Source organism: Callithrix jacchus, chromosome 14 (assembly GCF_049354715.1).
Source record: "Callithrix jacchus isolate 240 chromosome 14, calJac240_pri, whole genome shotgun sequence".
Lineage (NCBI taxonomy): Eukaryota > Metazoa > Chordata > Mammalia > Primates > Cebidae > Callithrix > Callithrix jacchus.
This window is the reverse complement of record NC_133515.1, coordinates 39265194-39278864: the sequence shown is the minus strand read 5'-3', so window position 1 is coordinate 39278864 and position 13671 is coordinate 39265194. Positions and strand designations below refer to the sequence as shown.

The 13671-nt window shown below is 44.3% G+C and overlaps 1 protein-coding gene across 3 annotated transcripts in view; it reads left to right on the top strand.

Moving 5' to 3' along the window:
- The window catches only part of ACTG2 (actin gamma 2, smooth muscle), a 31663-nt gene extending 23755 nt beyond the window's left edge, over positions 1–7908 (top strand). For all 3 annotated transcript variants that reach the window (XM_078349049.1, XM_035272259.3, XM_002757605.7), the window contains exons 6-9: positions 2090–2251; positions 3594–3785; positions 4645–4826; positions 7687–7908. In XM_078349049.1, the coding sequence (XP_078205175.1) occupies positions 2090–2251; positions 3594–3785; positions 4645–4826; positions 7687–7830 (680 nt within the window). In that variant the 3' untranslated portion in view covers positions 7831–7908. The remainder of the gene's footprint in view (positions 1–2089; positions 2252–3593; positions 3786–4644; positions 4827–7686) is intronic.
- Positions 7909–13671: the final 5763 nt, after the last annotated feature.

Sequence of the window (13671 nt, the reverse complement as noted above, 5' to 3'; positions counted from 1 at the left end):
CTGAAAGTGCTGGGATTATAGGCGTCAGCCACTGCGCCTGGCTAATTTTTATGTTTTTAGTAGAGGTGGGGCTTCACCATGTTGGCAAAGCTGGTATTAAACTCCTGACCTCTGGCCAGGCGCGGTGGTTCACGCCTATAATCCCAGCACTTTGAGAGGCCGAGGCGGGTGGATCATGAGGTCAAGAGATTGAGACCATCCTGGTCAACATGGTGAAACCCCATCTCTACTAAAAATACAAAAATTAGCTGGGCATGGTGGTGCGCGCCTGTAGTCCCAGCTACTTGGGAGGCTGAGGCAGGAGAATTGCTTGAACCCAGAAGGCGGAGGTTGCCGTGAGCTGAGATTGTGCCATTGCACTCCGGTCTGGGTAACAACAGTGAAACTCTGTCTCAAAAAAAATAAAAAAAATAAAAAATAAAAAATAAACTCCTGACCTCAGGTGATCCACCTGCCTCAGCCTCCTAAAGTGCTGGGATTACAGACATGAGATGCCGCACCTGACCTTGCACTTTGTTTTGTTGCAAACATCATGTTTAATGACTATGTGGCAGTCATTGTTTGACGGTTTCATTATTTGTTTATTTATTTTACCATGTATCTATTGCTGGAGCTTTAGGTTGCCTCTAATTTTTATTATAAAATATGCTGTGATTCAGATCCTTGTACAAGAGTAAGTTACTGGTTTATGGACAGTTATTTTACATCTGGCCCTTACTGAACCATCTAATTAGGTCTAATGGTTTCTTAGTTGATTCTCTTGGGTCTTCTATATAAAACCACATTATCTGCAATTAATGACAATTTTGTTTCCTTTTGGTAGTCATACCTCTTATTTCTATTTTCACTGCAATTGGTTAGAACATCCTGGACAACATTAAATAATAGTGGTGATATTGTATTGTTTTCTCATCAGTTATGATGTGGCTGTTGGATTAAGAAATATGAGGCTGTCTCCACTGACCTTATGTGCAAAAAAAAGAAAAAAGATTATTTTAAAAAAAAAGAAATATGAGATTGAACATGGTGGTTCATGCCTATAATCCCAGCAGTTTGGGAGGCCGAGGCAAGTGGATCGCTTGAGCCAGGAGTTTGAGACCAGCATAGGCAACATAGCAAGACCCTGTTTCTACAAAAAAAAAAAAAAAAAAGAAAAAATTAACCAGGCATGGCAGCACATGCCTCTAGTCCCAGCTATCCAGGAGGCTGAGGTGGGAGGATCACCTGAATCCAGAAGGTTGAGGCTGCAGTGAGCCATGTTCATACCACTGTACTATAGCCTGAGCAACAGAGTGATATCATCTCAAAAGACGGAAGGAAGGAGGGAAGGAAGGAAGGAAGGAAGGAAGGAAGGAAGGAAGGAAGGAAGGAAGGAAGGAAGGAAGGAAAGAAAGAAGGAAGGAAGGAAAAAGAAAAGAAGGAAGGGTATGCATTACCAGGAAGGGAGGAAGGAAGGAAAGAAGGAAGGAAGGGAGGAAGGAAGGAAAGAAGGAAGGAAGGGAGGAAGGAAGGAAAGAAGGAAGGAAGGGAGGAAGGAAAGAAGGAAGGAAGGGAGGAAGAAAAGAAGGAAGGAAGGAAGGAAGGGAGGAAGGGAGGGAAGGGTGGAAGGGTTTCTTATGTTAGGAACTCTTAAATTCCTGTCACAGTTTACTAAAAGTTTCATCAGTAGAGAATATTACTTTTTTCAAATTAACTGGCTTTCATAACTCCTTCCAGATCTAACATTCAGACTGTATGGGCTTATATGTTAGAGACCTGAAGGATGTGAAAATTATCTAATTTCACTTTAAGATTATGCAGTGTAGATTTAATGCAAATTGATAAGTATGCATTACCAGTAATATGTTTCAAAGAATACAAGAAAAGGACACATTTTACTTGCCTTCCAGAGGCCTACAGTCTCATTTGGGGGAAAAAAGTTGACATACATAAAAAATAAAAAATATGATTGATGATTCTCATGGTGAGTGAATATTCTTAACTGCTAAAGGAAAATATGGTAGTCAGAGCTCATTGGTAACAGCCCTAGAAAGAGACTGGTGAAAGACAGGAATGAGATTTTTATAAGGCTGATCCTCTCTGTCCACAGGCATCGTCCTGGATTCAGGGGATGGTGTCACCCACAATGTCCCCATCTATGAAGGCTATGCCCTGCCCCATGCCATCATGCGCCTGGACCTGGCTGGCCGCGACCTCACGGACTACCTCATGAAGATCCTCACAGAGAGAGGCTATTCCTTTGTGACCACAGGTATCCAGCCCTTTTCCTGATTCTGACTGGAGCTCAGAACCAATCTGGTTTAGGACCGGAAGTTCTCAGGACCAATGAGAAATCTGCTGCTCTGTGTCTTTAAACTCTCCTAAAACAGACTGGGAGGTCTTAAACTGGGGCTGGGCCTCTGGATAAGACCAGATAGTTGGCCAGGTGTGGTGGCTCATGCCTGTAATCCTAGCACTTTGGGAGGCCAAAGCAGATAGATCACCTGAGGTCAGGAGTTCAAGACCAGCCTGACCAACATGGAGAAACCCTGTCTCTACTAAAAATACAAAAATTAGCCAGGCCTGTTAGCGCATGCCTATAATCCCAGCTACTCGGGAGGCTGAGGCAGAAAAATTACTTGAACCTGGGAGGCAGAGGTTTCGGTGAGCTGAGATTGTGCCATTGCACTCCAGCCTGGGTAACAAGAGTGAAACTCTGTCTCAAAAAGAAAAAAAAGAAAGACCAGATAGTCATGGAAGCAGTCCCTCCTTCCCCAGTGACCAGCTGCCCCTGTCCATGTCCACACCAGGACTAGGGCTAGTTTCCACAGGGTTGAATGGTAGTAAAGATCTGCTAATACATTTCATTACCTAGGGGAACCTATGGTTTGAGGGCAAATGGAATAAGTGAGGCCCGAATTGCTAAGGGGAAGGTGTCATGTGGCCCACCTAGGCAACAGACGTTTTTAGGTGGGAGCCTCTCTAGATTCTGTAAGATCAAATATCTAAGTCTGAGTCTAGACCAGAAATGTGTTCTGCAAAGCCCCCAGGAAGGCCTAAGGCTTTGTTAGAAATCTCATGCAAAGTCCTATTTGGGAATAAAGATTTGAGACTCCCTTTTTAGAAAGAGGAGTAGAACAATTAAGATTGGATGGAGTGATTCTTGGCCCTCTTCAGGGGCAAGTTTATCATTATCCTATGACTGAATCTCAAGATGTGAGGCCAGGTGTGGGGGCTCACGCCTGTAATCCTAGTACTTTGGGAGGCTGAGGTGGGCAGATCACAAGGTCAGGAGTTTGAGACCAGCCTGGCCAACATGGTGAAACCCCGTCTCTACTAAAAACACAAAAATTAGTCAAGCGCGGTGGCGCACACCTGTGATCCCAGCACTTGGGAGGCTGAGGCAGGAGAATTGCTTGAACCCAGGAGTGGGAGGTTGCAGTGAGCTGAGATTGCACCATTGCACTGCAGCCTGGGTGACAGAGTGAGACTCTGTCTCAAAAAACAAAAATGAATAAAGTAGGTGTGAGAAGGAGGTTTTCATGGAGGTCAAAATGGGACAACCAAACTAACAGAGCTCAGCATTCACCTGCTGTCATTGATGCTCCTTCCAGCTGAGAGAGAAATTGTGCGAGACATCAAGGAGAAGCTGTGCTATGTGGCCCTGGATTTTGAGAATGAGATGGCCACAGCAGCTTCCTCTTCCTCCCTGGAGAAGAGCTATGAGCTGCCAGATGGGCAGGTTATCACTATTGGCAATGAGCGTTTCCGCTGCCCTGAGACCCTCTTTCAGCCTTCCTTCATTGGTGAGATGCCACCCACAGTCCCTGCCAATAGCTCAGGAGGGGAGGGTGGAGGGCTGGGTGAGGTATGGGGAGAGAAACACAAGGAGTCATGAACACTTTGTTAATGATATAATCATATCTCACATTTTCCTAGGAAGGGCCAAAAACATATTTCTTAAAATAGAGAAAGTCTCATTTTAAATAAAAGGAAAAGGAAATCAACATACAGGAAAAGCAGAACAAGAAATATAACATGAAACTAAGAATGAGGTTAAAACACACAAAGTTTGTAGGCAACAATGTAGCCAGGTCAGGTTGTGGTTTAGCAAGATTACTCCATCTGCAGTGTGGAATCATATTGCATGGATAAAAGATTGGAGGCAGTTGGGCACAGTGGCTCATGCCTATAATCCCAGAACTTTGGGAGCCAGAGGCAGGCATGTCACTTGAGCCTGGGCATTCAAGACCAGCCTGGGCAACATGGTAAAACTCCATCTCTTTGAAAAATAAAAAATTTAGCAGGGCATGGTGGTGCATGCCTGTGGTCCCAGCTACTCAGGAGGCTGAGGTGGGAGAATCACTTGAGCCCCAAAGATCAAGGCTGCAGTGAGCCATGATTGTGTCACTGCACTCCAACCTGGGCAACAGAGTGAGATCCTGTCTCAAAAAATAAAAAAAGACTAGAGGCAAGGAGACCAGGCAGATGGTAATCAGAACAAGGGACAATAAAGGAAAGGCCATGAACAGGTAGGGGGTCTAATCTTAGAACCTTTTGGGAAGTATTAAGGTTCTGAACTAGGGTAGTTGGTCATTTGAAGAGCCAACGGTGTGCGTATTTATGAAGTGATGCCTGTTGACTAGATATTGTAATCTCCACTAGGCATGGAGTCGGCTGGAATTCATGAGACAACCTACAATTCCATCATGAAGTGTGACATTGACATCCGTAAGGACTTATATGCCAACAATGTCCTCTCTGGGGGCACCACCATGTACCCTGGCATTGCTGACAGGATGCAAAAGGAGATCACAGCCCTGGCCCCCAGTACCATGAAGATCAAGGTGGGTCTTGCCTCAGTTCCCTTCATCATGTTCTCTGTATAAAATCTTGCCTATCTGGGAGTTCCTCAGAGGCAGGCTGCCAGGCCCAGTAACTTACTGGTCTCCTGGGTTCAGTATCACCCTGGACTGGAGTCAATTTCATCCTAGGAGATTATGTTCTTTGGGCATTGATGGGCTGAAGACCATTTTAGCATGAATCTCAAACATAATCACAGGAATGTCACACAAGAAGAAGCTGAAAGAATTTGGGATGATGAGAATATTATCCAGGGGTAATGGCTCGCACCTGCAATCCCAGCATTTTGGAAAGCCAAGGTGGGAGGATCACTTGAGTCCAGGAGTTCAAGGCTGCAATGAGCTCTAACTGTGACACTGCACTCCAGCCTGTCTCTAAATATAAATTCAGATAGACACTGTCTCTAAAAATAAATAAATAAAGAGAACATTGAGAGGGTTAAGAAGGAAATCAGGAGACAGGAAATGGAAAGAAAGGAAGGAGGTCACCCTACGGTATCTTTAAACTTTATTGCTCCAGAGGAGTGTGAAAGTTCCAAAGAGTGGATGTTTGGTCATAGGGCCAGCTCCGCTTCAAACTCAGCAGGGACATTCCTTGATTCCTGGACATCTCTTATCTACTGTCCCATCTTGGCCATGGCCTTCCTCATACTGCCTCCCAACAGGGCCTCTTGCCTCCTGGGCATCTGTGGGATGGGAGCTTCTCCCCTGCTTCTGGTCTCCAAGCAGTCACACAGACATTTTTAGCTCATTCTACCAACTTTGCTGCTAACAGTTTTAGAGAAAGAGTTGGGAATAGAAATAATACATTGGTTGAAAGTTACAAAGTCTCACAATAAAGCTGGTCTCTTGGGAGTAGGCCTGATGTGAGGAAATGTGTTCTCAGTCAATATTCTAAGAATCTCCATGAAGGAAGGCTGCCCCGGGCCTCCCCCTGCCTAACAGATGGTGTTCATTACAGAGAAATGGAGCAGACCCTTAGGAAACTGGTGAGAACTTGTGGGTTCTTCTTACACAGAGCCAAAGGAGTGGTGCATTACTGAGGCCTGTCCTGTGGAGAGCATTGTGCCAGGCCTGGGGCAGGGGCTTTTTACCAGGACTGTGTCAGGATACCACACTTAGCCTTACCCCCAGATTCTGGTCCAACAAGTCTGAGCTGCCCCTGTTACCTATACTGATAAGCAACCACCAGTGATCTGATCCATTTCCTAATTCTTGGGCCATTACTCTGACTTTGACAGTATGTGCCAGCCTTCATGGGGTTTAGGATCTAATTAGTAAACATGATCAATACCAGGACAACCTAAATAAAAGCAGAAGGGAAAGGACACTCCAAGCAGAGGAAGTAGAAGGAGCAAAGGTGTCCAGGCGGGTGTGTGCTTATATGAACACCTATCCAAATTGGACAGCAGGATTTGTATAGGGGAACTGGGGGAGATGAGACAAGTCTCAGGGGCATGGAAGAAGAGATTTGGGGTGGCTGTGGGGCTCATATTTAGAACCACCAGCCTAAGAGCAGCCAGAGTTTTCTCTTGAGAAGTGTCCAACAATAAAATTTGTTACCTTCTTAGGGGCGGTGCATTCCTAATCCTTGAAATAATCTGTTTGAGGAGCATTTAGGTGACTTTTGTCTGCCTGGATAATAAAATAACTTCTAAGATCCTTCTTATTTTACAATTCCATGATCTCTGCAATTTAGGGAATACATAAAGAGATTCTAAGGAGACAGAAAAAAACCAATTTATTATCTGTTTTGCTCTAGCACTGAATTCTTATACCCTTCAAAAACTGGAAAAGTAGTTGAAGAATCATAGTCCTTCTGGGTCCCCTTTTAGGTGGAGTTCAAAGTTGTTTGACATGACAACCAATTTCTAAAAGCTAAGCCCAGGATTCCTAGTGGAAAGCATGAACAATGTGGATACAAATTTGAAAATTTCTGAGATATAATTGGCTGACAACCAATAGCTCAAAACAGGGTTTGGGTAGACTGGTTTATATTCAGGAATGGAGGAAGCCCAGCCCAATTTGTCCATGCATTCAAACTCCAGGCAAGAACGTAACAAAGTTCCTCTGACAGATATTTGTATCAATCAGCTATTGCTGAGTAACAAACAACTATGGAATATCAGGGGCACATAACAGGGAGCGTTTACTACTCATGCATCTGTGGGTTAGCTGGGACTTAGCTGATCAAGGTCAGGCTTGGGTAAATAAGTGGCTCTGCATTAAGTAGCAGAGCATTATATAGTAGCATTTACATTAAGTGCAGGTCCAGCCAGCTTAGGTCAAGACTATATTTCTCATTAATGGGCCCAGGCTGAAGGCCTAGCTGCTCCCCAAGGGCAGCTCTTCCGAAGATGGCAGAGCAAAGGAACATGCCCAGGCCCAGGCCAGGTGCAGTGGCTCACACCTGTAATCCCAGCACTTTGGGAGGCTGAGGCGGGTGGATCACGAGGTCAGAAGTTAGAGACCAGCCTGACCAACGTGGCGAAACCTCGTCTCTATTAAAAAAAAAAAAATCTTAAAAAAAAAAAAGAGAGAGAACATGCCCAAGTGCACAAGCATATTTCAAGCCCCTGTTTGCGTTACGTCTGCTAATATCCCATTGGCCAAAGCAAACACAATTCCCAGCCAAGAGTCACAGGGAGCAGTACACGCTTCCCATGGAGGGAATAAAGGAAGGGTGAGGAAGTGAAGGTTTTGAGCAATAATCTAATCTATCACAATGTTTCTCCTGTTCTTTTCTGACCATGGAGCTGCCCTTTTCTGGGATAAGTAGATTTTTGGATCACCTTGCTTATTCCCTTGGGGACTGATCATGATTCACCACATTTGTTCTTTACAGATCATTGCTCCCCCAGAGCGGAAGTACTCAGTCTGGATCGGGGGCTCTATCCTGGCCTCTCTCTCCACCTTCCAGCAGATGTGGATCAGCAAGCCGGAGTATGATGAGGCAGGGCCCTCCATTGTCCACAGGAAGTGCTTCTAAAGTCAGAACAGGTTCTCCAAGGATCCCCTTGAGACTACTCTGTTACCAGTCATGAAACATTAAAACCTACAAGCCTTATTTCTCTGTGTGGGGCTCTTTCTTCCAGGGCTATGTCTCATACACAGTGCTAAGGATTTTTCACATATTACTTCTAATCCATGCAATAATGCTGTAAGGTGGGTGCTATTATTATCCCCATATTACAGATGAGGAAATTGAGGCTCAGAGAAGTCAAAGACTTGCAAAGATCACAGAGATTCAAGATTAAAATTCAAGTATCTGACTGCAAAGCTAGTGCTCCTATCTGTCATCTTGTCTTCTTTTCTTTGAATGTAAGTAAGAATGAGGTTAGATGACTCTTGGGATCGGGGGAGAACAGGCTTTCAGTGATGTAAGTCCTTGTGCTCAAGGGCAGTTCACTAGGGAACATGAACACAGAGTCATCACAGAGGCTTATGGGATGTGGCACGAGTAGTTCACACACAATGGTTACTGTCACTCAAGTGAAGGAGGGTCACTGTGGGCATTCTAAAAATAGAATGTGTTTTTTTTTTTAGACAGTCTCACTCTGTTGCTCAGACTGGGGTGCAGTAACATGATCTCGGCTCACTGCAACCTCCATCTCCCAGGTTCAAGCGATTCTCCTGCCCCAGCCTCCTGAGTAGCTGGAATTAGAGGCGTGCTGCCACGTGCAGCTAATTTTTGTATTTTTAGTAGAGACGGGGTTTCACCATGTTGGTCAGGGTGGTCTCAATCTCTTGACCTCGTGATCCACTGGCCTTGGCCTCCCAAAGTGCTGGGATTACAGGTGTAAGCCACCCTGCCCAGCCTGGAGGAGCAGCTTTCATATGCCCTTAGGGGATTTCGGTGTGAGGATGGGTTTCCCAAAGCAGACCCTGAAATGAGGATTCCCTGCAAATGACTTATTTAAGGAAGTGCTCTGAGGAGAGCTGGTAAGCAGAGTTGGGAGTGCAGAAGAGGAAAGGGGAGGAAACCTGGCAAGGGGGCAATTGCAGGTAAAGTCCTGGAGAGGGCAGCTTCGGCCTGGAGTGGCCCACCAGGAGCTCTGGAGTCTAAGGCGAGCTGGTGAAGGCAAGGGAGCCAGGTGTTCACAGTCCCACCTGCCAGTAATTGGGGAGGGCACACCCTGGGGAGACTGAAGTCCTAGGCTTTCCACAGTAGATGCTGGGCAAAGGCCTCCTACAAAGAAGAGCTGCAGGCTATGGCTGTTGGAAGAGAAAGCACAGGAGGAGGCAGGAGAGATCTGAGATGTAGGACACTGACACTGCACTATGGAGAGACATCCAGACCTCCACATGCGGAAGGGCAGGTTGCCCAGGCCATTCCCACCAACCCCCGCCCTGCACCCATCCGACCTTCCTTTCCCCTCCTTCCACCCCTCCTCCAGTCTTACCCCACTTCAAGTTTAAAAAATACTGTGGATGTGGAGTTATCCACTGATAGAGAGAGGGACAGTGGCTCGAGGAAAGTGGAAATCCAATTGGAAGTCTATTAAAGATCAACAGAAGTCAGGTGTGGTGGCTCACGCCAGTAATCCCAGCTGCTTGGGAGGCTGGGCTGGGAGGATCATTTGAGCCCAATTCAAACCAGCCTTTGACAAGCGAGACCTCATCAGAGAGAGAGAGAGAGAGAGAGAAACAATGTCCTGGGCACTGAGGGCCCATGAAGACAGCCATTACTTATTATGTGTTATATAACGTATATTGGGTGGTAACTATGTGGCAGGTGCTGCAAATGGAATCTCTCTCTTAATCCTCACCCCCAGGTCACTGGAATCCAGAGCCCACACTCCTAACCACCTTTTTGACATGTCTCCCTTTATGATTAGGTGTATCAATACAGTTCATTCAGGGGAGCAGAGCCACTATGGGTATTATGGTAATAAGGGCTTTATTACAGGAATGAGACTTTACCCAAAGCCTGAAGGAGCTGAGGAAGTGAAAGTCAGCAAGGCACTGTGGGATAATCCGAGAGGAGAGTCACAAATGGGTGGAGGACTAGGTGCAACCTATCTGCTGGGCACCTCTGTCTGTCACAGCATCTGACTAGAAGATTTCCACAGAGGAGTGGCTGACACTTCCACTCTGCCTTCCAAATCTCACCCCAGGTCCTCTTTTGGCCAGCTCTAACCCAGAGACTTGTTGGCAGGGCATTCTGGAAGTGTGCTTATCAGTTTAACCAAATTGATTTAGCACAATCCAGCACATTAGAAAATTTTCAATGTAGGTGAGATATAGATGACTAAAAGTCCAAGCTGCAGAAGAGTTTGGGCCACATTTTTATATGTGTATCCCCCTTTTTTAATGGCTGCATGACATTTTATATAATATTGGTCAGCATTTTGTGTATATAGTAGCATTTACAAATACTGTAAAAATAGTAAATCATTCAGAGCTGCAATTCAAGGACTAAGCAGAGTGTTTGGCATGCAGCAGATGCTGAGCAAACATTGAATGAATGAATGGATGCTGAATGACTAGAGTTCCTGCAGGGCAACATCAGCTCTTACTCATCAACTCTAGCAGATGTTTGAAAACCGCCCAGGGGCAGGAAGTGGCCTCATTCTCCCAGGTAAGGGGGAGGTAATTCTACTCACCAATGTGCCACTACTTTTAGTCTTCTGGCTAGCACCGCAGTGGGATGAAAAACTCCCTGTTTACTGCTTCCCAGAGGAACTGATCACCACCTCTTTGAGGTGTCTTCTTCATGATGATCTCCTTAATTGTACTTCCTCATGCATAAATGTGGGGCCCCAACCCTCTTCCTTGGCCACAACTGATTGAACCAAGATTAGATAACTGAACACAGCTGGGCCAGTAAGATTCTCCCTTCTAGGAATTTGGAATTGGGACCAAAAAATATGACATTTAACAAAACAAACATAAATAAGTAAAGGGGGATAGAAAGATTATTACTAATGATATAAAGATAACTGACAGGCAATTTAGGCAAAAGATACTGAAATGACCAATAAACATATGAAAAGATATTTGGCTTCATTAATCAGCAGAAAAATGCAAATTAAAACCACAATAAGTTATAATTATACACAGCAAATGGATAAAATGAAAAAAGCTGACAATATCAACTGTTGGTAAGAATGAGGGACAACCAAGATGGGGAGGGGAAGAAAAAAAAGTAAAAAAAAAAAAGATATATATATAACTCAATCAAGACAGTTGCAGGTGGGTAAAAAAAAAAAAAAAAAAGTATGAGGGACAACCAGAGAACGCTCTCTCACTGAATATGGCAGTGTCAACTAGAACAATCAAATACTGTGGAATTATCTATTATTTGGGAATATCTATCAAAGCTGAGTATATACATGTAACTTATCACACAGCAATTCCACTCTTAGGTATACACCCAAGAGAAATGCATACTTTTATTTACCAAAACACATATACAAGAATATTTATCGTAACACTATTCATCATGGCTCAAATCTAGAAACTTCCAAGTACATGGTGATATAGTGGCATTGTGGAATACTACATAGCAACAAGAATGAGTGAGCAACTAATTTGTTCAACCTGGATGAATCTCACACATATGTTAAATAAAATAAGTATTTACTATATAATTCCATTTATATAAAGAAAAGGCAAAGCTAATCTTGACTGTTGAAGTCAGGCTAATGTTGTCTTTGGGGGATAGTAACCGGCAAGGAACATGGGGGATTCTGAAGATGCGGATAATGCTGTTTCTTTATCCGAATCCAGGTAACATGGGACTGTTCCCTTTGTGAAAATTTCATTGAACTGTACATACCATACCTCCTCATTTCCTCACTACATACTATGCTTCACCATAAAATTTTTTAAAAAAATTTCTAGGCTGGGCGTGGTGGCACACGCCTGTAATCCAAGCACTTTCGAGGCCAAGGTGGGTGGATCACCTGAGGTCGGGAGTTCAAGACCAACCTAATCAGCATGGTGAAACCCTGTCTTTTAAAAAAAAATAATAACAATAATAATAATTTCTAAGAGCTTTGTTACTGGTGGAGGGTATCCAGGTTCTTGACATTTTGAACAAATAATTGGACAAAACACACAAACAAAGCAAGGAAAGAATGAAGCGGATGTATTGTAAACCAAAGAACACTCCACAGGGTAGGAAGGGCCTAAGCAACCAGCGATTATAGAATTTTTTGGGGTTTAAATACCCTCTAGAGGTTTCCCATTGGTTAGTTGGTGTGCACACTATGTAAACGAAGTAGTGGTCAACCAATCAGAGGCTGAAGTGAAGTTACAAAGTTATGTCCTATGCAAATAAAGACTTGGCCTGCCACCAGCCTGATTGGTTGCCAGAGGGGACTTTCAACTTTTCATCTGGCACCCAAAGTGGGGGTTGCAAAGGGATTAGCCTCTGGTCCTTTTTTTACTTGAGCTGGAAAGTTGGGGTTTTCCTTTTGATTTAGTTCTAGGAAGTCAGCCTGAATTAGCCTTAGGTTCCGTCTCCAGACCCTATTCTCTTGCCTGTAACTTTTAGAAAATTAATGCCTGCTTGCAGACAACTTCCTCACTTAACTTTCACTACGCCCCTGAGGCAGCAAGACCTTGAAAATGCTGAGAGCCTCTCAAGCTTTTTTGAATGGACATTTTCCAAGTCTGAGTTTACCTAGGTTAAGAAATGTAAGCAATATATATATATATTTTTAAATAGAAGTGGCTGCTGGAGTGGGGATTTAAATGGGTAGGACTTTAGCCGCTCCAGTAGCTATTAACGCCCCACCCTGGTTATCCTAAAACGATTCCATCCATTTAAAAAAATAAGGTGCTTAGTATATAAGCATGACCTCAGCCATCCTATATACACATCAACAGAAGAAAAAGGTCCTGTGCTTTTTATGGGAACAGCTTCAAGACAGGTATCCGAGCCCCTGGCCCTTCCCCAGTCCCCTTGCAATCAGATCCTTGTCTTCTAAAACCTGCCAAACCTAAGAGTGCTGCCTGAAGGCAGGTTTGGCCTTGGTTTTGACTCTAGTGATTTACTTCTGAGGTTTTATGAGGACGGGGTGTGGCAAGACAAGGCCAGTCCCGCCTCACCTGTGGCAGCAGCGCAGGTCCCTGCCCTCCTGCTGAGCACGCTTCACGGATAGCAGGACTCAGGTTTTATACACTGGCAAGTCTCTACCGCCATTGCTTACGTCCACAGAACCCAACCAACAAGGTTTAAACGAGTTCCAGTCACATACCTGAGCCACCACCACCTTATCCTGAAGGAATTTTGGCTATTATGCAAATCGATTGACCAAACATTTATTTACTTATTCAAGACACAAACTAAGAGATGGGGTGTAGCTGATTATATAATTTGTTAGTCAATATGCCAGCAGTGTGCAGGGAATTACAGGGAACAGGAAAAAGTTAAATTGGATGTAAATCATTAGATAGAGTCATTTTCCTACTTTAAAACTTCCATTTTCTTCCCATATTAAAATAAAAACCAGACAACAAGCACGGGGGGGGAACGGAAATCCCCTCTTAAAATTAAAATTTCTACTAGTAATTTGATTTGTCTTCAGTTATAAAATTTATTTTAAAGTTATAAACAATGAGGTGGATTGTAGAGTTACGTCTCTTTTAAAATGTTACCAATAAACAAAAACCGAGGAGCCACTCGCACTGCAACTCCTGTTACTAGTAAATTCTGCACTCTTGTAAAACTCTTCCCACAGCGATTCTTTACAAACATCGCGAGAGCAGAGTAGTCGCTGGGCGCACCCCGTCGCATGTTCAACCCCACCCACTTCCTGCCTGACGACCTCCTTACGTCAGAGGTGCGTTGGAACAAGTGAGCCGCGGTACTTAGGACGGA